The sequence below is a fragment of the Aspergillus terreus genome, genomic scaffold (genome assembly GCF_000149615.1).
Source record: "Aspergillus terreus NIH2624 scaffold_7 genomic scaffold, whole genome shotgun sequence".
NCBI classification, from domain to species: Eukaryota; Fungi; Ascomycota; class Eurotiomycetes; order Eurotiales; family Aspergillaceae; genus Aspergillus; species Aspergillus terreus.
In genome coordinates, this window is record NT_165930.1 from 531,164 (window position 1) to 553,359 (window position 22,196).

Below are 22,196 nucleotides of genomic sequence, written 5' to 3' on the forward strand. Positions count from 1 at the left end.
CAGCAGACAATTTTTTTGCAGGGACCGGATTGGCTATTCCCAGGCGTGGGAGGCGAAGATATGGATGATAGTCTATAATTGGCGAGATATGAGAATGCTACCTCGAATAAATCCCCATATGTGCCTACGAAGAGCAGCATTCGGCGAGAGCACACGATGAAGGAGGAGGGCAACGATCCATTTGCCCCTGTCAATGTCCCCCACAACATCCATCCCCTCGCCGCTTTCTGACCTTCTACCGCTGCCATAGACATGGGCATTCACGACCTCACCATCTCCAGATTCCATGCTGCTCTCCGTCAAGGCCGTACGTCGATTGCCGCCACCGTGTCAGCGTATTTGACTCAAATCACTCGACACAATCCCACCCTGCACGCACTCATCACCGTTAACCCCAACGCGCTCTCAGAAGCCCAGAAGAAAGATGCTGCACTGGACTGTCGCAGTGCCTATACACCATTGCCACGCTTGCACGGCGTTCCCATCATACTCAAAGACACCTACACCACGGCCGGCCTTCGGACTACCTCCGGCGTCCGGGCCTTGGAGACCCTCCAAACCGCGACGAACGCCGCAGTCGTGGACGCTCTCCTCTCCCAAGGTGCCATCATCCTCGCCAAAGCTAATGTGCACGAATTCTGCCTCCAGGGCGTGACCGCGTCCTCTATCCAAGGCCAAACTCTCAACCCCTACGACCCCACGCGCACTCCTGGGGGCTCGTCCGGGGGCACCGCCGCCGCACTGGCCGCCAATATGGGGCTCGTCGGCTGCGGTGGGGACACGATGAACTCGCTGCGCTCGCCAGCCTCCGCCTGCGCGATCGTCGGATTCCGGCCGACGTATGGCCAGGTCTCGCGGCGAGGTATCGTTCCTGTGACGGAGACGCAGGACGTCGTCGGACCTATGGGTCGGACCGTTGCCGACGTACGAGTCTTGTTTGGGGTGATGCGCGGGGAGGATAGATATGATGCCGCAACGGTGAATCCTTCGCGACATCGCACCCCGTCGCCCCATAAGCCGCGTCTGCGTGTCGGCATCCTTCGGGACTATTTTGGCGACGCTGACACAGATGATGGGGCGGTCGTTAACTCAACCATCGCTGATGCGCTGCGTCGCATGCGAGAGCAGAAGATATCTTGCAAGATCGAGTTTACCGAGCTCCCTCCCCTCCCGGAATGGGATATACCCACCTTACAAGCGACGGCGGACATGCAGGCGTTCGAGTTCCGAGAGGTCTTCGACGCCTTTCTACAATCGGTCGAACACACCCCGCATCGATCGCTGGCGTCCATTGTTGCCAGCGGACTCTACCACCGCGACGCGGTCACCCCTGTACTGTACCAGACACTCCAGGACGACGGGGTGTTTACGACCTCCAGCGCGGAGTACCAGTCGCGGCTGCGCCGCATCGAGGCTCTCAAGCGCTCTGTCGAGAATGTCTTTACGAAGTACGATCTCGACGCACTTGTATATCCACACCAGCGTCAGTTGGTCGCGCCTGTCGGGTCGATGGTGCAGCCCGGACGGAATGGACTATTGGCTGCACTGACGGGGCGGCCAGCCGTTTGTCTTCCAGGTGAGTTTCCTTTGCGCATGGATGAATGCGTGCTGACAATGTAAAGCCGGATTCAGTCCGCCGTCTCCTACCGCACCGCAGGGGATCCCCATCGGTCTGGAATTGATGGGTCAACCGTGGCAAGACGACGAGCTGCTCAATCTCGCGGAGCATTTTGAATCGGTCATCCAAGGCCGCAAGGCGCCAGTCGGGTACGATCCCGTGCCGCGCACAATGTCTTAACCTGCATCGCATATAGACCCATGGTATATACAGGAACCCCGCTGCATACGGAGTACTTCATCCAACAAACTTATAATCCACATACACTGTCCCCATGGGATCCACAAATTCCCTCGCACGCTCAAATCCCAACTTCCGCAACACGCGCTGACTCGCTTCATTCTCCTTGTTCGTTGCCGCGTGCAACATGCCCGCCCACTCACCCTCCTCCTCCAACCGCCCAATCTCCCCCTGTCTCCACGCCTGGACCACCGCCCGCGCGGCCTCAGTCGCATACCCCTTCCCCCAGACATCCGGATGAAACTGGTACCCGAGTTCCCAGCGGCGGGGATTGTCTTCTGACGATGCAAACGGGAGCTCCATGAAGCGAAGCCCTATCGTGCCGATGATTGTATCCGACGGCGATTGTGACTCTGTTACGGCGAAGACATGGTTGGGGACGGAGAGGGTTTTTGAGACCCAGGCTTCTGTTTCAGCGAGGTCTTTGTCGGGGGTTTTCTTCATGCTTTATTTCGTGTTAGTCTTCGTCTCTTGGTATGAGGGAGGGGGAGATGGATATACCTCCATTGCATGACTTCTTCCCGGCAACGGAACTCATGGGCGGCTTTGGCGTCGGCGAGGGTTAAGGGGCGGAGACGGAGACGGGGGGTTGTTATATCCATCTTGATACTATTGTATAGTGTGTGAACTTGGAAAGAATTCCGTGGTTGACGTGGGAAACATGGCTCTTATATTTACTCCGATGAGTCATCGGTTACCGAGCAAACCTGCAGAAATAAAGCTCTATATAATCTATCTTGATATCATGCCATGCAACGCGACCAAACCCAAACGTATAACAAACGGCCCAAAAGTAGAAGAAATAATGATAAACAAGACAACATCATCCAGAGGACGTCTTACATGCCCCGGTTAAACTCGACTTGACCATCCTTACCACCACGGCCCCAGAACTCCTCTTCGAGGGTGCTCGCGCTGATGGCCTGGCGCTGGGGGAAGGCGCCGAGAGCCAGCGGCAGCGCAAACAGCGAGGTGGCCAGGATCAATCCGAGATTGACGGGGGTGACCATGCGGGGACGGGCGCGCAGCCAGGCGGTCTTCTCGAGCTGCAGGAGGACGAGCGGAGGCACGACCATGATGGGGGTAGCGTTGAGGACGCGGGAGATGGCAGTCTCGCCGACGGCGATGGTGGCGGCCTTCTTGCTCTTGCCGAGGCTTTGGACAGGCTCGCCGGTCTCCTCGCGCTTGGCGCGCTCCGCGTCAGAGAGGACGGGGTAGACGTCGATGCCCTGGCGGATTTCCTCGCCGCGCATGAGGAAGACGTTGAGGGCGGAAGCGGAGGCGACGGCGGCGAAGGGCACGAGGCGGCCGAGGATGAGCTTGGTATTGGGGGAGACGCGCTTGAGGCGGGGCACGAGGGCGTTGAGGCCGAGGGCGACGGAGCAGGAGGCCGACACGGCCATCAGGTAGGACTGGGCCATTTGCGAGACGGACAGCGGGGTGGACTTGTTGGCGTTGGCGTTGTTGATGGCGACGTTGAGCGACTGGTTGGCGATCTGCCAGAGGAGCGTGCCGGTGGTCTTGAGGCCCGGGGTGAGCATACCCGCCGTCACCACCAGGTTGGAGAGCACATAGCAGGACATGCGGAACGGGAGGAAGACCGGCTCACCGGTGTCTGGAGGGGGATACATGAGCGGGATTGGTCTTGGGAAGTGGCATGGTGAGAGGCATACCCGGGTGCAGGGTCGAGTCCACGATCTTCTTCGCGCGCCACAGCTCGGGCGTCATGGCGGGGACGTGGTTCTGCTTGTAGGAAGAGATGAGCTTCTTGGCGCTCTCGAGACCCGTGGATGACACGAACATCATCCTGGATAGATGTCAGTTTGGATCGTTGCCATTGAAGGTACACGGGAAGTGACTCACCTGGGGTCTGAGATGTCGGCGGCATGGCGCACACGACCCCAATAGGTAGAAAGGTCATACTGGGACGGGGGAAGGTCCCGGTTTCCCGGCAGCGAAGACGACATGGAGGGCGAGAAATGACCGACTGAAACGAATGAAGCGCAACGCAAGAAGAAAGATTGAAAGGAGAGAAGATGAGGGGGAAAAGAACCGCCGAAAGAAAACCATGAAATTCCCCATATCGGAGGCGGTGTGCCGATAAGCGCCCGCCAATCGGAATTGCGCAATGGCCGGGCCGGTGGGCTCCGCGGGGGCTGACCGCCTTTGCGATCATCCAATCGGAGTACTTTTATTTACTTGATCCCAATCTGGATGTTTACTTGTTCAGGCACGGGGGTACCTCTTGTTAGTAGATAATAATCAACGGCTCTATTCAATTCAACACGGCTAAATCATGTTTTACACGAGGGTGAAATAACACTGTGACCAGACCTTACTTCCTCTTTTTGGCCTAACTCCTTTTTCAGCTCGATGGCTTATCCATAAGCCTCACCTTCCGTAGTTTTCTCTTCCTCACACTCAGTATTTCGTATGTAATACAATTGAATCTCTCCAGGACAGGCTTCCCTTACATGTAGACCGCTAACATGCCACTTTGGAGAGGGCAAGTCAAAATATACTCACCGCACACAGACCAACCACCCAAACATGTTGTCCTATCCAGTCTCTTGGCTTCACTCAATCCTCACAGCCACGATCTTTGCCGGCTCAACTAAGGCACAAGAAACTGGCGAAGACATACCCCCATTCGTGGTAACATACAGGGTTTTTCCATCTTGACTGCTCGCCACAGCGGTTAATCCCGCGACCGTCAATTCATTCAACCCGCCTGCGACAAGGAGCACCTCACCAAGGGGCGACACCTCGAACAGCCGGTTTTCACTATTGGTAGCGAGGTACGCCCTCCCATCTTGCGCCAAATAGAAGTCGTCAAGGGTGAATCCGCTCGTGATAATCTCCACAGGACCTACTTGAATCGCATCCTTGTTGACTGGAATCCGCCCATAAATCGCCTTGGTGGTGCTCGTGAAATAGACGTATCCTTTTCGGACCTTGAGTCCGTTGACCCCGATCTTGTTACTAGCCGAGGAGGCGGGTAACAGCACGCTCTTCGAAATATCGGTCGAGTAATCCCCGTTAGTAATGTTGAGGCGCCAGATTTCTCCCTTGGCCGTGTCGGCTATCAAGAAAATATCTTTATTGAAGCGGGTTATACCGTCCAGGAAATCCGCTTCCGGCATATGTGTGATGCGGCGAGCCACGGGAGCGTCAGAATCCGTAAGGTCGATGGTCCAGATTGCGAAGGAGGAGGGGGCGGCCGTGAAGGTCGACAGTGAGACATTTCCGGCGACGACGATGTAAGTGTCGATGTCGACCTGAGCAATGCCAACGAGGCTAGAGGCGTTGGGAAAGGTGTACAGTGGGCGACCAGATCCTGCAGAGTTGTTGGAACCGGGAGAGATGGACCAAAGGTCTGGCACGTCCAGGCGTGTTGCCAGAAGGCTTCCGTTGGGCCGGACCACGAGGTTCTCAAACCATGTATTATTCTTGTCAAGTTGAAAGACTGTTGATGTTGACGCGGTGGTGCGGTTGGTCGTGGGGGTCAAATAGGGAGCATTGCGAGCGACGCATGCTTGGCCCCCGAAAGCCAAAAGAGCGACGAATGCCTTGAGGTACATTTTGATATCTAAATACACACGCGCACGCAAACAATCTTCACTTTCTCTGGCTCCTGAATCCGGTGAATACTTAAATATACCCTGTTTCTGAACCCACCAGACCCTACTCCGTACATACAATAGTTCTGACCAGTGGAGAACGCTTGGGTAACTAAATGCAGATCCGGGATGGTTGAGCCCAAGTGTATTTCCGGGATTCCGTCTCCTTCCGAGGATGCCGATGCCCAGTTGCATGGAACCCGTCTGTAAATTCCGTTCATAGCAATCGATGAGGCTTCTCTCCACGTGAATTGTGCCCCCTTTTCTCCCGCCGGTGTCATTTCTGATCCAGTATTCCATTCCACAACAAGAAAAAGAAAGGAAGAAAAAAAAATAACCTAGTTCCCTAAGTTGTCACGGAGTCTCGCCAGCTAGAGATGTGCGGCTCTCCCAAGGCGAGAATGATAGGAAAACGGCTGCAATCGACGGGTCCAAGCAACGGACCAGAAGGCTTGTCGATTGACATTGAGGGGCCTCCGGATTCAGCGCCCAAGAGACAGCGGCGGGGCAGATATGTCTCAAAGGCGTGGTAAGTCACTTCAGCCATGCGCAAGTACATAGAATCAGCAGGGTGACCGATGGATTACGCGTTATTTAGCGGCGAGTGCCAACGACGCAAGATTAAAGTACGATGGTGTCCTTTGTCTAGTTCCAGCCTAAACTAAAGTATCTTAAGTGCGACAGCGCGCCTCGCTGCCACCCCTGCTTCCTTAGCGGACGATCTTGTGATAGGCACAATGTTGATATGCGAAGCCGACCAAATAAAAGGCGGCGTATGCCAACTGATGAGCCTCCTGCAGGCCAGTCGGAGGGGAGTTGTAGCAGCGAAGATGACAGGTCTGTGGATGTCCTTGACTATCTACATAGAGGCAACCTACTGAGACACGCAGGAGCACGACGGTTTATTTATCAGAACGGGTGGCTAAACTGGAACGGCTTGTGCGACTACTCCCCGGCGGCACACAGGCTCTCGGGATGACAACAGACCATGAATCGTCCGCGTCCATAACCTCAACCTCGAGTGGGAACACATACACGGTGGAATCCAGGTCTTCCTGCCCGCTGTCTCGTCCGCCTACCCCTACCTATTTTGGGGAGACCTCAATCCGGTCCACTCTCAAGCAGGTGGAAGCTCACCTAGAGGAACATCCACGTATAGAGTCAGACCAGCCATCTGAGGTGGCCAGCTCAGCCTTGTCTCCTTCTCCATTACTTAAGGCACATGTGCCGCCTCGTGAAATCTCTAATATTTGTATGGTGTTGCACAAATACGACATCATTATTGATAAACCACAGTGGGATCACTTTATGAAGATCTTCTGTGACGAGGTGCATATCTTATATCCTCTTCTTAACCTACGGGACTTGCTGGAGCGATATGATTTGTTCTGGCATGACCACATTACTAGCCCGCTGGAATCCAGGCAGTGCAGTCGGGACAGTTGTGTTTCACTGTCCCAAATCTTGATATGTCTAGCCATCGGACAATGTACGGCATCCCCTCGCGTTTCTGTTCAAGGCTTCCGTTACTCGGCGGGGTGGAGTTTCTATAGTGCTGCCTTGGAGCTTTTTGGCGACGTACTGGATTGCTTTGAGGAGTGCTCCAACCAGCTCCTATCATTACAAATATTAAGTCTCATGGTATGAAGGCTTTTCTTTCTCTGCTGCTCAACGCTACTGACAGATTCTTGTGAGCCAAGGTAATCTATCTCTTCCGATTAGATATCGTCAGCAGGGCAGAGAAGATCTTAGCGCTCGCGATCTCCCATGCCTATCATATAGGGCTGCATCGATCTCAAGTGGACATTTACAGCAGGGAACCGTCGGAGACGGAAAACTCTCGTCGTGTGTGGTGGTGTCTCTACATCCTCGACCGCCGGCTCGCGCTTGAAGGCGGTCATCCTTTTCTAATTTCAGATGTCGACATCAACACCCCATTGCCTCGGATTTCGGAGGGGGTCTTTGGTGATCGAGAGCCAGAATCCACCGGACATACTTCTTCGCAACTAGAGGCTTCATCTGACCCGACCCCCATTCCGTACTTTATTGCCATGGTCGAGTACTCCAAGGTACTAGGAAAAGTCTGGGAGGCGGTATACGGTGCTGGTGCCAACATCTATCTGAACTCTTCTGTCTGCGAGAGCCTCGAGCACCTGCTGTTTGGAGTTCAAGATCAGATTCCACCAATTTTTCGATATCATCCCCACACGAACCCAAACGCACAAGCTGCCACAGCTCCGTGGTGGTTGACCAAGCAGCAATCTCTCATGCAAATTGTAGGTGCCCCAGTCCCTTTCGATGAACCCTGACTAAACCGTCTAGCGATGGCTCTCGTTACGCGTTTTGATCCGCAAGCCCATGCTGCAGAGATCTATGTTTAGCACCACTTTTGAACTGGCAACCTTTGAGAACGCAGCCATGTCTTTGCGAATCATAAAAGATGTCATTAGGGAGTCAATGAGACTACCGGTGGAGCAGGCGGTGTTTACTTTCCCGTTTGTCCATGACTTGCTACGTGCAGTACTTATCTCGCTGGGGATTTTGATCAAAGAGCCAGTCTTCAAGGAGCAGTACGAGCCAATGGTGGTACAGGGAGCCTTCTTTCTTGAAACTTACTGTCAAAAGGCTTGGGTGTCCGGCAAGCTCACCAGGACGGTGGTGAAATTGAAGCAGATTATATCTCGGCTGTTTGAGACCACTGAACACCGCGTCTCACATTCCTCAGAGCCGCATACCGCTTATCAGAGACTTGGCGGGGCTGCCCATCTTCGAAGCACCGAGGGCTTGCGAGGATGTGATCTTCCATCTGCCCCTGATCGTGGGGAGCAATATCCGCACCAAGAATTTTCGACTATGCCACTAGTCGAAGCACATTGCAGCGAGGCGGAAAATGGATCCTCGAGCACTCATTCTTCATGCTTGACAGGCCCTTTTGTGAAAGATTTCAATTTCGAACACGGCACCACCCGCCAGGCTCAAGCTGATAGCGGCAGTCCTACTTCGCGCGGTACGCCCTCAGCGCAAGGCACGAATTACAACCAAGAAGACGCTGCTGAAGATCTCGACTGGCTCTATACCCTCTTTGGCGACTACCTAGACCCGGCACTTATAGTAGATATGAGGTGAGTTATACTAGCAGCTTATGACTGTTCTTCCGCACTGTAAATAGATCTTGAAAATTCATGTCTGATGTAACTCCCGATGAGATCCAAGTATGTGTGCACAGCAGCAGGATGGAATGGACTAGGACGCCTGAAGAGATATCTCTGAATTTGCGACAGTAACTCTAAGCATTACTATTTTTCTCTATTTTGACGATACCCCCCCGGCAAACTGGCAAGGCACTCAAGACATGCTTAGTTTCCCATCAGAGCCCGCCTAGAAGGCAAGACCCCGGCGTTCTCAAAAGATCGATAAGTCTCAATCCAGGCATCAAAAGTGTTGTCAGTACGATGCCACCCGAATTTCCTCGCCTTGTTCATTGACGAGATAGTCAACCAGCTCTTTCCCGTCGCCCAGTTGAAGAAGCCCCAGGTTCCCCAATCAAAAGTCTCAACTTTGCCTCCGTACTTGGCAACAACCCTTTCCCAGACAGGTTTCTTATCCTTGGCCCACTCTACCATGTCGATTTCATTAGCAAGCGTGCTAGCTTGACCAGCAGCCTTCTTGAACTCCGGTTCGGGCACTTCAAGACCAAAGTAAGCAGCCAAATCCTGCCACATGTGCTTCCAGACAAAAACATCGCCATTCACATGGTTAAAAGCTTCATCTTTGGTGTTTTCGGCGGTCGCGGCCCAGACGGAGAGGTCAGCCAAGCTTGGGGCGTAGGAACAGTCGTCAATGGCGTTCCAAAAGTACTCGTTGCCAGGGAAGTGGGCTGGCTGCTTAAGCTCATGGCATATGAGCATGTAGATGATGATTGTCAGAACTTCAGACATCCCATTCGCTTGTAGTTGTTAACAGGTTGTTAGACAAGTGGAGGGCGGGAGCGACAGTTGCGTACCATGAGGAGCATAGCCGTTAATGGCATTGGGCCGAATAACGTTCCAGGACCATTGGTTGCGGCGCTGTTGAACTTCACGCAGATAATCCTCTTGCGCGTAGTAGAAGTTGAAGCCCTTGTCATCGTAGCGGGGGAAAGACTCTTCCAAGGGAACCTTGACAGGTCCAAGGTGGACACCATAGTACTGATCCAGTCAGCCGGATCATGCTCCATTGATGGAATGAATTATGAATTGTTTCAACGTACCTTGCCGCCAGTCTGGAGGCACACACGCTGCAGCTTGGGGCACACCGCATCGATCGCGTCTAGGAAGTTGCGGAAGAGCGGTATATTCTTCTCCTTCAAGACCTTGAAATCATCGTCGTGAACGTACGAGGTGAAGAAGGCATGGGTGACGTCGGCGCAAATATCCTTCAGCTTCGATCCAATGGCTTCAGCAGGCTCAAGGAAGTCAATTGGCACAAACTCAACGCGAGGATCAACCCAGGCATTGGGAAGGGGGCGTCTCGAGGTGATGACGATTTTGCTCCTGCTCTAGTCAGCAAGTTGGACTCAAAGATATTCAAATCCTCGGAGAGGGGGAGTGTACCATTCCTCCTTTGGCTGCCGTACAAGATGCTCGATGATTGAGAAGCCGGTAATTCCATTGGCTCCGGTGACAAAGGCAACTTTCGCCTGGAGTGATGCGGGCATGATGTGCTTCTGTCTTTCTCTGCAGTGTTATTGGAAAAGTGCCTGATACAGCCCCAGCATCACGTCGGAAAACATCCTTCTTATATACCGCACATTCTGCTCACGACCCTGCCAAACCTCGAGTAAAGCGAGTCCTCCGGATAGATCGGGTTGCCCAATCGGTACCGTCAATCCAATATCCATGATGAAACGCCCCACAGACGCCGCTGATCTACATTCTTGAACATGATAGACACGGAATTAGGTCAATGGTTCCGTTGTGCATATTTCCGTGGCGGATACGGAGTACGGCTGGCCAGCCAGCATGTATTTGGCTCGACATTTGGGTAGCCTAGCCTGAGTTGGAGAGTGGCTCGGTATCATCCTCCTATCTCTTTCACGGCCTGCATAGTTCCATTTCAAGTAGGAGATGCCACGACCCCCCGTGTCCCGTTGGAGACGACCGAAAACCAACTATCCTTCACGCTCCGCCGCGTGCAGTTCCTAATCCGTCTCTGCTTCGCTATGACGATTAATAAGAGTCAGGGACAGTCGTTGACACAAGTAGGTGTAGACCTTCGCGTTCCAGCCTTCTCCCACGGGCAGCTGTACGCCGCGCTCTCCAGAGTGACAAATGTAGCCAAACAGAAGCAAACATTCTACTATCCGACTTTGGCGAGGCCTTCTCTCCTTTCAAGGAAGATAGATTTGAATCCCATACTCCTCTTGCAAACCAAGCTCCGGAGGCGCGGTTTGAACCCATGCGGCCGCTTTCTTTTCCATCTGATATCTGGTCCATGGCCTGTACAATATGGACCATTATCGCCCAATGCCCACTCTTTGAAGGATTCCTCGCTAGTGAGGATGACATGACTTGCGAGCATGTGGACGCCCTCGGCATTTTGCCCCCAGAGTGGTGGATGAAATGGGAGGGTCGGCGAAACAAATTCAGCGAGGATGGAACGCCGATAAACCGGGCTTCCTACAGATAAGGAGGTGCTTGCTAATGAATGGATGGTCAAATGGGCATTGCCGGAGTATGAAAAGGTCCGTCAGTCTTATCCTTGTCGATAATGTCACGTTGTTCAATCATTCAAGATTAATACCTCGTCTCAATTCCTGCAACGATGGTAAGGGCACTCGATGTAAGCATAGTTCTGTAAAGAGCAGTCTGCTTACTGAAAGGATCATCATGATGCCATAGACCGTTGTCAAAGTTCTTCGCACCGCGCCATCCATTCAACCATGCCCATACACACGAATTGGGCTTAAATTTCAACATTGTCCTGCTTTCTGATAACATCTCCAAGATGTCGATCAACCGGGAGCCGTTCGTCTGTTGCATACTTTGTGGAATAGAAGTTGCCTTATATGACGGACGAGAATTAAGGGAAGCGCATGAAGCATGGGGCGCGTGGGCAGCCCAAAAATCCAACAAGGAAAAGAGGCTCATAGTGCCTGCATCCGAGGTTGAACAGTTGGATCTGGAGACGGATTTGCCGATGTGGGCTTGTTTTTACCGTGCAAGTGAGTGATATATACGAAACTCCATCTTCTGCCGTGCGCACCTCATGCAAGACCCCTTAGTCCTCGATGATCCAAAGCGTGGTCGCCTTACGATATCTGGAATATCTCCACACATCATTATGGAAGCAAGGAAGGAGAAGCACCCCGCTCCCATAATGACCGACCCCGAGAAGGCCGTATTCTTTCCTGGACCTCTAACGGCGCATCCGAAGTGGACCGTGAAGTTTCATATGGCCAATCTCTTCGAGACGGACTGGAATAGGGAGAACGGGGAGCGTGTGGGATACACCATGCACCCGCACTGCTGGCTCCTAGTGGATCGGTTTCTGGGTCACGACATCGTGAAGCAGGACCTGCGAGCATTTGTGCAAGCCATCGAGACGTATTGGAGAGCTGACAGAACGCTTTGGATGCCGGATCTCCGTCACCCCACTCGTGAATATCCCTGTTATGACAATGCGGCACCCTGGATTAGGCAAAACTGTCCGCCATGTTCTGCAATGCCGTTAGACCGCAGCCATGTGTCCGCGAGCCCACTTATCATTCGGGATATCCAGAGTTTGAGTACGAGGGCAACGGCAGCACACGAGAAATCCCTTGGCCACGCCGCGAAGCTGCGTGCTACTGTCGCTAATGTCCCTGCTGAAATCATAAAGACCATTATTGATACGATCTGGCAGAGCCGTCCACCCTGTCGCGAGAGGATCCACGATGTTCGCAGCGTGATGGAGGCATTTCAATGGAGACTCCCTGATTCATACTGGCGGAGCCGCTGCAGCCCGGACCTTGTGTTTGAGGTGCAAGACTTGGTCAAAGCAGGGACGCACATCGACTGGGCATACTTCTGTCTTGGGCTGCACGAGCTGTTGTTGCAAGAGGACTGGTATTGCAATAGTGGGTTGTATTTTCGAGGCCGGATCTTGCATCTTTTGGAATGCATCAAGGGGGATGTTTTACGGAGTTCAGTACCTGCAGACGAGCAGGTTCTCGAGGACCAAGACTGATCGCTGGGAGTACAGTAGAATCAACACGCCTCAATATCCAATCCCACCTGCAGGTCCAATTCGAGATATCCTCATCTCAATCAACATGCCTTGCCACTAATATATATCGCTCTAGGAGGATTTTGTCATATTCATACACGCTGGATTCATCTCTACCTAGTCGGTTAGGTACACATGTCAAGGTATCTCACAGGCCTCCTGGCCCGCCAATTAATACAAAATTAGGAAACAGGTGATGTATGGCAAACATAACGCCAGTCCACACGGACATGGTGGATGATGCATCGCACAAGAAAAGTAAAGGGGTATGTCTAGTTGAGGATTGCACAAAGGAAACTCAGGCAAGAGAAAGTTAACTTGGGTTCATGATGTGACATGCTTGGTCGTCGTCTACCATGAACAACCGATCTTCATCGGAATCGATAGGATTTGTGAGCTAAGGGTGATGTTGGAACATGGCCGATGTTGTTAACCGGCACCCTGACACGGTTTCGGCGAGTCGGGGTTTGCGCACAGAACACGCACACGTAGACCGAGGGGAGGTTGGCTCGTTCTAATCCTACACATTTGGTGTGTAACCAGTGGCTGCAGGATTCACTGGGCTAAGTTAGCGATAGCGGTGGACGAAGACGATGGAAGACCTACCATTGAATCATCAGGTGGCCCCCATTGTCCATCGAGTTACAGATACAGCGCGTCCCGTTGCTGGGATTACTATATCGGTCGATGCTTGGGGTGGCCAAGTCAGGATCCGTCATGGTCGTGGGAGACGTGTTCATGTCCCGTAGTCCAAAGTCCGGCTCGCCGCCAAACCGGGGCGGAGACGAGCGGAGATGGGCCAACGACCGGGAGGAGCGGTTATACCGCGAGCCATAGTTCACCGTATGCGGTCGAGACATCCGGCCCTTCTCCCGAAGGACCTTCCGAAGGGCGTGCTGGGCATCGCCCGTATCCTCCTCCGAATCCGCGCGGGGAGCTGGGATAGAGCTGGCGCTGCGGTAAGACAAATCCGAGCCGATCATGGATTGCCGCTTAGGGGTTCGCTTCCAGTCATCGCCGAGCGTCCGGTATGTTGGCCGACGGACTGGCCCGCGAGGCGCTCCGCTCCAGGGCGACACCCGTCCGGAGTGAGAGGACGCCGCGGTCGAGGTATAGGAGCCTTTTGAATGCGGCCGGGAGCCGGAGTCACTGCGCGCGAGCATCGGGCGACCCGCATCAGAGAAAGCGAACGACGGAGTCCGACTACCCATTGCAGGGTATTCTGAAAACTCTGCCGAGTCATATTCACTCTCGGTGGTTGATCCCTCCAGATCCATGGCCGTAATCGGATCCGTCAAACCGGTGGTCGCTTCGGGGACGGGCTGCATTTCTGTCTTTGCCCGTCCATCCTTTCCGATCTTGAGGATCACGGACTGAGAGCGGGTGGGAATAGTGCCAGCCACCGAGTTGGCCCGAGAGAGAGGCTGACGGGGTTTCGTCGGAGAAAGACGACCCTTAGATGGGCTCTTCCGGATGCCGCTGGTGGATGTCATGCCCCCGAGTCCGGGACGGTGGGCGCTAATCGCACTATGGGTGAGACTTCGAGTCAAGGTCGGTCGAGCCTGTCGAGGGGTGAAATCATCATCCTCCTCTTCATCATCGTACGCGGGAAGTTGACGATGCACGCTCTGAGATCGACGCAGTTGCTCCCGCTTGGATTCTTCGGTCTGATGGTGGTATGGCTGTCGGGGTGGCCGCGAAAAGAGTCTCTTTTCCGGGGTAGGCTGGGGCCCGCCAAACCGGCGTGCCGGAGAGCTCAAAAACATGGCTGGATCTTCCGCCTTAGTGGTCGGGAGACGGGGAGAGGTCGAGAAAGGAGCCGGAAATAAGGCGGCATCGGTAGTCGCTCCGGATGATAGACCATACAGGTTGTTGTGGCTGAAATCCGGGAGGTCGAGACTGCCTTCAATGGAGGGAAGCTGTGGGATGCGAGCATCATGGAGGGGTGGATGGTTGGGGAAGGTGTCTGTTGTGGTCCCGAACCCGTTCATATTACTTCCAGATAGGCCCAGGTCCTCGTGTTGCTGAGGAAGGTCATGGTCCCAGAATAAGCGCTGCTGAGGGAAGAAGGGCGACGCCGAGGGATCAATGGATGCGAGCTGGAACGGGTCCGGGGAGGTCTGCAGGTCTCCAAAGAGACGGGGAGAAGCGCCCATCAGCCGACTCGGGGTCTCTAGATGCGTGCCGATGACGCTGGACGCCGAGGGTCGCCGCCCTGTCCCATCTTCGTCTCCCAACCCGGTGATCTTCCTCCTGGAAGCACTGCTTGGGGGAGGGGTCTGCATGGAGGCAGCAGACTTGGCCGAGCCTACTGTGCGTGGCCCATCGTCAAGATTATTCCCCGTGGGTTTTGCGGCTCGGATGCGCTTGGCTGTGTCAGACTGTTGGTCTACCGGCTTGGTACTTTGTGCATTGAGGCTATCCTGGTCCGTGGGTTGCTCAGGGACTGTCTCGGGGAGTCGGAGCGGACGGTTGGACGGAGTGCTTAGGCCAAACTTCTGGGGCGTTCGGAGAAATTCAGGACTGGAGGCGTATGGATCGGAGGTGTCCCAAGTCACTCGGGGATCGAAGAAGCTTGATTCAAGTTTGGGGGTCTGGAAGGCGGAATCCCCAAAGATGGTCGTCGGAGGAGTCCTCGTGGGGGTCTGAGGTTCACCGTTGGGATAGCTGAAGCTAAACATGACGGACGGTTCTGTTAGCAACATCTTCGAGAGGATTCGCCGGTGCAGAGGCGGAGGAGCTCCGTCGACAGACACCACGGCCCACGAGTTGCGGTATTGTATGGGGTATATGGGCAACCAGCAATATGATCACAACGGAGGGTAATGCAATGCCACAAAGACGACCCACGACAACAGAAGAAAGATTGAGCGAAGCCGCAGGGATTTGACAGATACGAGAATGGCCCCGCCGGAGCTAGGACGAAGAGGAGGAGGTTCTAGGGGGAAACGGCATACCTGTGGACAGGGTGATCCCAACTCATGTCAGCAACGGCCAGTGATCCTAGCAACCATCTAACGCAAGCTGCCAGGCAACCCTCGAGCGGTCAAACGTCTGGATACTTGGGAGAGGGTCAGGAATGCTGGCGGAGAAGGAGAGGGGTTCGGTAGGGAGGATCGATGAGCCGACGAATGTAGGCCTCCCCGGTCATTGGAGGGAGAGGAAAGGAGGACGAACTGAGAAAATGGAGGAACTCGAGAAGGAGAAGAAGGAGAGACAGGAGGAAGAACACTCCTAGAACATAGTCGTAAAGGAGGAGTTGCAGATGAGAGAGGGAAGGAGAGAAGAGGGAGGAGTAGGAGAAGAAGAGAAGAAGGTTGGTCGGCCGGGAAGAACAAAGAAGGGAGAAGGAGAGGAATTTTTTGTTTTCGTTTTTCTCTCTTGGTAATAATATGGATTTTTTTTAATCTGGGTTTTTTTTCGGGTCGATTTTATTCTCTGAATTTTATGCGGATTCTGATTTAATAATAAGAATAATAAATAGAGTCAATCCATGCCTTCAGATCCGCCCGATCCACTGTTGGGTTGATTCTTCTACTCGGAGTATCTGGGTACTATGTACTACTTACTGTATCATCAACTACCTTAACTACCTACTAGGTAGGTAGGTACGGAGTGCTATTCAAGGTCAGCCTCATCGAATCGCCTGTCCATGCAAGAATCCTAGACTTCAGCTCGCCCGAATCTCTCCACGTCAGCCAGTCAACGACCTCCCAGGATTGAATTCAATCCCGTGAGAAATCCCCGAGACCGTTGAGTGGAGGAGAATGGGGCTTTCCAGGATTCGGTCTCTCGTTTGGCTCTCGTCGCAGGTGCCAACACAGTGGTCCCCTGGACCCGATGGATCCAACCGATTCATTTCATAAACGCAAAGAAGGGCGAGTACAAGGAGGGGAAAAGGAGGAGGTGCAATAATACACCCACAGACCAAGAAATCTCATCATTCAGGAGAAGTCCAGACCGGGGATTCGTAAAAGATGATTGATCTCGCTCGATGGAGAGAATCCCGACGGCGATACCTAGCGTGGATGGTCGTCATTGGTTCCCACGACAAGGAACGACGGTCCATTTCCGTGGATCGTCTGGCTCCATCGTCATCGCCCGCACGACCGATTGTTGCTGACGCACTGGTTGACTCTATGCCCGCGGTCCTTGGTGAAGATTGTTCTTATCTTGTGTATCTCTGGTCAATGGAGAACGAGTGTCTCTGATGAAAACTGCATCGGATCCATGGGGTGTCCCAAAAGAGGCAGAGGAAAAATCATTCATTCATAGGGTTGCGATCACCCCAGTCTCCTTGAGACCGCCGATCCAACCACGAGATTGTACTCCGTAGGGAAAATTGGGGCTCTCCTGGACGGGTCGATTCCTTATCCCGGCTAGTCACTCCTGCGGTGTCTGTTAGCCCCAGCTTGGGTCCATTTTCAGCTCCAGCCAGGTCGAAATGACGAGATCGCTGGTCGGAATTGTTCGCGGAGTAGCTGGACGCGGGACTAATATTACCCTTTTGGGTGAGGCGAGGTCGCGACGGTCGACGACCAAGGGACTGATAGTTGGACCATATCTATCTCCTCCCTCTATGGGGTTGACTCCTTCTGATCGAGCGGGATGCAGGTGGTCGACAACCGAGTGGAGAGAGGCTGCATGTATATGCAGACTGGAGACGAATAATCCCACTCCCCCTGACATGGTCTTGCAGACGACGGGCTTAAAGTTGGAGACATCAGCAAGGCGCCTCGATCCATCCTATCCCTTGTCTGTACCTAGGTAGCTGACATGAGGGGGGTATGGGGTGTAGTTGCGACCTTATCTGACCCGTATTCTTCACAAAGAGGATGTTTGGTGTACTAGGACGTATATATGGTCGGAATAGAAGTAGTATTATTGTTAGACACTTCAACGACTTGCACTCACATGGTCGCGTTCAGTTCCTTTCCTGATCAGCCTCCCATATTTCTATGCCTCAGGCAGAAACCGCACCGCCACAGGACCTCCACACACCGCCACACCCCGATTGGATGATCGGCGGTCTTCCGATTTCTCTTTTGGGCAGAAATACTTCCAAGTTCTTTTCGTCCTTCGCTCATCTTCATCTGTCAGATCTCCTCGTCGGCTTCATCCATCGTTCAACCGATATCCATGCGTTCTCGCCATGGGCAGGACTGATTTCTTTCAATCCCGCCTATCCATGTCATTATCAGCCCCTTCAGCATCGGCCGACGATTCACCCCTCCAAGGTACTGCGGACCGCCGATGTTGATAGCAGTCGACCTCCCAGAGCCTCCTGTTATCTCCTAGTCTAGAAACATCTCTTTTTCTTTAACCTGTTTCCCATTGGCTCGCTGGCATAAAACACTATGGCCGCGGCAAACAGATCGTCCCGGAAAAAGATCTCCAACTCTCCGGCTGGCCGCAGGAAGAGTCGCACAAGACCGCGCTTCTCACCCCGGTCTCTCCAGTCGCTTCGCTCCCCCCAACCTCGCAAAAACAGCCTCGCCCCCCGAGGAGGCCGAGGGACAGGGCGCAGGAGCCCATTTGGGAGATCCAGCAAACCCGCGGGAAACAGATCCAAACGAAACTGGAACTCGCCCAAGTTCAGCGTGCTTCCGGCTTCAAACGACCCGCTCGAAAAAGTATGTCGCGCAGTCATTTCATTCCCGACGAGCCCTCATCCTTGGTCCTACATGCCCACTCTTGCAGCTGATGCGCTAACAGACCCGCCAGAGCTGTTTCGAACGACAACCCATTCCGGAAGGCTATACTTTCGTGCCAAAAGGAGATGTCTACATTACGCGCCATTGCCGAGTCAAGACTAAAGAGTCTCAGCGGACGGTTTACGCTGTCTATGTAAGCCGTCACGGCCTTTCCGTCCCACAGCATCATCCATGCTAACAGGTTTCAGGACAAATCCGGCAAAAGGCCGCTTGGCCTCCGAGTGCCTTCCGACATCTATGCAGCGGTTTCTCAATCAGCAGCCGCGACAGCCGATTCCCGTGCCAATGCCGTCAAGCTCCGCGATGAGCGGGAGTTAGCCAACTCCCGGCAGCTCCTTCGCACCCAGTTCCCCCTTATGCCTGAAGACTCCCTGGAGACAATCCTCGATCATGCGTTTCTTAAGGGATCCGGCCGTGTGGGACGAACGGCAACGAAATCGGATGCACAGAAAGCCAATCTCGCCGTCGAGGCGTACATTCGACACAATCACACTCCTTACGAAGCCTTACTCAACCACGGGCATGGACGGACAGAGGCCAGAAATGCAGTGTGGAACACTGTACGATCCATCAAAACGGCATGGGAGGGTGGCTCTGTCGAGCCAGTGGGTTTGGTCACCCTTCGGAGTCGGAAACCACCTGGTTTGGAAATGGAGCCACCAGACCAGGTCTGCCTGATATCCTAGTCCCACCATGTCCTGGACCACCCCCACTAACGAAGACTGAATGACATTATGACGCATGAATATCACGAGACGGAATACATGTTGAGCGTACATAGAATTACGCATTGCAATAGATCCAATAAACAGCATTTGCCGACGAGCCACGAAGTGTTGTGTAGAGTGGTGAGTGCTCCGAGCACATAGTAATTCTCCAAACCAGGTAGAAGGTCACATTTCTCTCAACGTCACGAACCCCAATAGTAGGCGATACGGCCATGGGAGAAAATGACCATTGTGCGGAACTTAAGTGGTGTGCTGGCAGGGGGGGTGAGTTTGGTCAACTCATTCCTGGAGGATGATATAACAGGTCGCTGGTACTAGCTTTCCGTGATGGAGGTCCAGACCGCTGTCACTGGCAATAGAAGACAAGAGTACTAATTATATTTATCAATAAATATCACATATAATTCCAACAGCATCAGGAAATGGGTGTATACATGGATTGTAGAGACTATGTAAGTTTGCCTGAGGCACCCCGCCAAGTCCGCAATTGAAATCTGCTTCGGCCGCCTTTTTCTACCATCTTCGTCCACCTCATCCACCTTCCTACCACCACTACAATGGACGGAATTGATGTCGTGGAGTCGCCGCGTAAGCGACTCAAGACCGACAACGACTCTACAGACGCTACAATTGCCCCTCCGACTCAGCCTGCGGTGCAGGAGACTGCCTCCGCTAAGATCTCCGACGGCGATGCGCAAGCTCTGAAGGAAGCGGAGGTGGGCATCACGGAATTCGTCAGCGCAGACAATGAAGGATTCACAGGGATTTTGAAGAAAAGGTATTTCCATTCACAACGTTTCAACATTACAGACTAATGGTATTCTCATAGATATACCGATTTCCTCGTCAACGAAATTTTGCCCTCCGGCCAAGTCCTGCACCTGCGAAGCACCGACATCCCGCAATCCTACCTCGATGCAACCCAGTCTGCCTCCGCTGACGCCGCGGCGCAACAGCCGGCAGAGCAACGACCGGCGGAGAAGAAGCAAGAGGAACAACCCGAAGCCGCGGGCGAGAAAGGTGCTTCTGACAACGCTGAGAAGTCAGAGACCCCTCAATTCGAGCTCTCGGAGGAAGACAAGGCTTTGTTGACTGAGTTGTTCGGCGCGGGTTACATTCCAAAGCTTGTGTCGCTATACAACCGCGCTCAGCAGAACCCCAAGGCTCGACCGAGTGATCTTGGAAAGCTCCCCACCGTGGTCGTCAACGACCGCGACCGGCGCATTCAGATCCACCAGGCCATCCGTCGCATCTTCGGCTCCCAGCTCGACTCTTCGACCGATAGCGAGGGTCTGATGACTGTGTCGGTGGCCTCGAACCGGCACAAGCGCACCGTCCAAGGTGGACGCGGGCCCGGCAACGGACAGAACCGCGGTCGGTTCAACTGGGAGGACGTCGGCGGACCCTACCTCCATTTCACCATCTACAAGGAGAACAAGGACACGATGGAGGTCATTTCGTTCATCGCGCGGCAGCTGAAGATGAACCCGAAGGGTTTCCAGTTCGCGGGCACCAAGGACCGCCGTGGCGTCACCGCCCAGAGAGCGTGCGCCTATCGCGTGCATGTCGATCGCCTTGCGAGACTCAACTCCACCCTGCGCAATGCGCGATTGGGCGACTTCGAGTATCTTCCGCATGGCCTCGAGCTGGGCGACCTTGCGGGTAACGAGTTCGTCGTGTCTCTCCGCGAATGCGAAATCCCCGGCGTGGATCTTCAAGATCGCGAGGCGGCTGTCTCTAAGGCGTCCGAGCTCGTGAGCTCTGCGCTGAAGAGCCTGCGCGAGCGCGGTTACTTCAACTACTACGGGTTGCAGCGGTTCGGCACGTTCTCCACCCGGACCGACACCGTTGGCGTGAAGATGCTCCAGGGTGACTTCAAGGGCGCGTGCGAAGCCATTCTTCATTTCAGCCCACATATCCTCGCCGCAGCCCGCGAAACCGAACACTCGACCGCTCCCATAAGCTCCGATGACAAGGCCCGTGCTGAAGCCATCCACCTGTTCCAGACCACGGGCAATGCCGCGGAAGCCATTGAGAAGATGCCGCGCAAGTTCTCCGCGGAGACCTGCTTGATGCGGTACTTGAGCCGGCAGAAGAACGACTATCTCGGCGCTTTGCAGACAATCCCACGGAACCTGCGGTTGATGTATGTTCACGCCTACCAGTCGCTGGTGTGGAACTTTGCCGTTGGTGAACGCTGGCGGCTGTACGGCGACAAGGTCGTCGAGGGAGACCTGGTCCTGATCCATGAGCACGAGGACAAAACACCCTCGTCTGCGCCGGCGACGGGTGAAGTGGACGCCGACGGCGAGGTGATCATTGCACCTCAGGCTAATGATAGCTCCTACAAAGCGGGGGATGCGTTTGTGCGCGCGCGAGCTCTCACGGCCGAAGAAGCCGCCAGCGGCAAGTACTCAATCTTTGATATTGTGCTTCCTCTTCCCGGGTACGATGTGTTGTATCCGGCCAATGCCATGACCGACTTCTACAAGCGGTTCATGGGCAGCGAGCAGGGCGGCGGACTGAGCCCGTTTGAGATGCGCAGAAAATGGAAGGAGGTCAGTCTGAGCGGTGGCTATCGGAAGATCCTGAGTCGTATGGGCCCGGAGTACTCTTCTGAGGTCAAGATCTATTCCAGGGACGATGAACAGTTTGTCCAGACGGACCTGGAGAAATTGAACCCCACGGCAGCTGAGTCTACAGTTACAGAGACAGATTCCGCCGAGTCTACCGATAAACTGGCGGTCGTCCTCAAGTTCCAGCTCGGGTCCAGTCAATATGCCACCATGGCATTGAGGGAATTGATGAGAGGGAAAGTGATTGCATACAAGCCTGACTTTGGCGGAGGGAGATGATCCGGGTGGTGTATATACCGTGTCATCTAGACTATCTACAATACTACTGCACATCGAACGTCTGCTATACCCCATCCTTCAGTACAAGCGCCAAGATCCATCTGTATCATGCATAATAGTACTCCGCCGACGATCCTCGACAGCGTTGACCCCGGATCTTGGCCAAGTCTTCCCCC

General features: G+C 54.0%; 9 protein-coding genes across 9 annotated transcripts; 5 read left to right on the plus strand and 4 right to left on the minus strand.

Moving 5' to 3' along the window:
- Positions 1–252: 252 nt before the first annotated feature.
- ATEG_05118 (amidase) lies at positions 253–1,798 on the plus strand (the record flags this gene model as incomplete). The annotated part of the gene is made up of 2 exons (XM_001214296.1): positions 253–1,576; positions 1,623–1,798. 2 exons carry the CDS (start codon positions 253–255, stop codon positions 1,796–1,798), a joined length of 1,500 nt encoding a protein of 499 aa, XP_001214296.1.
- Positions 1,799–2,552: 754 nt separating this feature from the next.
- On the minus strand, positions 2,553–3,825 carry ATEG_05119 (sideroflexin family transporter; the record flags this gene model as incomplete). Its single annotated transcript, XM_001214297.1, has 4 exons — positions 2,553–2,565; positions 2,702–3,473; positions 3,532–3,665; positions 3,722–3,825. The coding sequence occupies 4 exons, from the start codon at positions 3,823–3,825 to the stop codon at positions 2,553–2,555; spliced, it is 1,023 nt and encodes a 340-aa protein (XP_001214297.1).
- Positions 3,826–4,434: 609 nt separating this feature from the next.
- ATEG_05120 (uncharacterized protein) lies at positions 4,435–5,759 on the minus strand (the record flags this gene model as incomplete). The annotated part of the gene is made up of 2 exons (XM_001214298.1): positions 4,435–5,447; positions 5,558–5,759. The coding sequence occupies 2 exons, from the start codon at positions 5,757–5,759 to the stop codon at positions 4,435–4,437; spliced, it is 1,215 nt and encodes a 404-aa protein (XP_001214298.1).
- Positions 5,760–6,453: 694 nt separating this feature from the next.
- On the plus strand, positions 6,454–7,787 carry ATEG_05121 (fungal specific transcription factor domain-containing protein; the record flags this gene model as incomplete). The annotated part of the gene is made up of 2 exons (XM_001214299.1): positions 6,454–7,119; positions 7,179–7,787. 2 exons carry the CDS (start codon positions 6,454–6,456, stop codon positions 7,785–7,787), a joined length of 1,275 nt encoding a protein of 424 aa, XP_001214299.1.
- A 1,047-nt stretch (positions 7,788–8,834) lies between these two features.
- Positions 8,835–10,174, minus strand: ATEG_05122 (SDR family oxidoreductase; the record flags this gene model as incomplete). Its single annotated transcript, XM_001214300.1, has 4 exons — positions 8,835–9,424; positions 9,482–9,665; positions 9,728–10,010; positions 10,071–10,174. The coding sequence occupies 4 exons, from the start codon at positions 10,172–10,174 to the stop codon at positions 8,835–8,837; spliced, it is 1,161 nt and encodes a 386-aa protein (XP_001214300.1).
- Positions 10,175–11,463: 1,289 nt separating this feature from the next.
- On the plus strand, positions 11,464–12,684 carry ATEG_05123 (uncharacterized protein; the record flags this gene model as incomplete). Its single annotated transcript, XM_001214301.1, has 2 exons — positions 11,464–11,680; positions 11,741–12,684. The coding sequence occupies 2 exons, from the start codon at positions 11,464–11,466 to the stop codon at positions 12,682–12,684; spliced, it is 1,161 nt and encodes a 386-aa protein (XP_001214301.1).
- A 410-nt stretch (positions 12,685–13,094) lies between these two features.
- ATEG_05124 (PHD finger domain protein) lies at positions 13,095–15,404 on the minus strand (the record flags this gene model as incomplete). The annotated part of the gene is made up of 2 exons (XM_001214302.1): positions 13,095–13,281; positions 13,330–15,404. The coding sequence occupies 2 exons, from the start codon at positions 15,402–15,404 to the stop codon at positions 13,095–13,097; spliced, it is 2,262 nt and encodes a 753-aa protein (XP_001214302.1).
- Positions 15,405–18,080: 2,676 nt separating this feature from the next.
- Positions 18,081–19,123, plus strand: ATEG_05125 (DUF2293 domain-containing protein; the record flags this gene model as incomplete). The annotated part of the gene is made up of 3 exons (XM_001214303.1): positions 18,081–18,356; positions 18,439–18,570; positions 18,626–19,123. 3 exons carry the CDS (start codon positions 18,081–18,083, stop codon positions 19,121–19,123), a joined length of 906 nt encoding a protein of 301 aa, XP_001214303.1.
- Positions 19,124–19,722: 599 nt separating this feature from the next.
- ATEG_05126 (pseudouridine synthase PUS7) lies at positions 19,723–22,020 on the plus strand (the record flags this gene model as incomplete). Its single annotated transcript, XM_001214304.1, has 2 exons — positions 19,723–19,943; positions 19,995–22,020. The coding sequence occupies 2 exons, from the start codon at positions 19,723–19,725 to the stop codon at positions 22,018–22,020; spliced, it is 2,247 nt and encodes a 748-aa protein (XP_001214304.1).
- Positions 22,021–22,196: the final 176 nt, after the last annotated feature.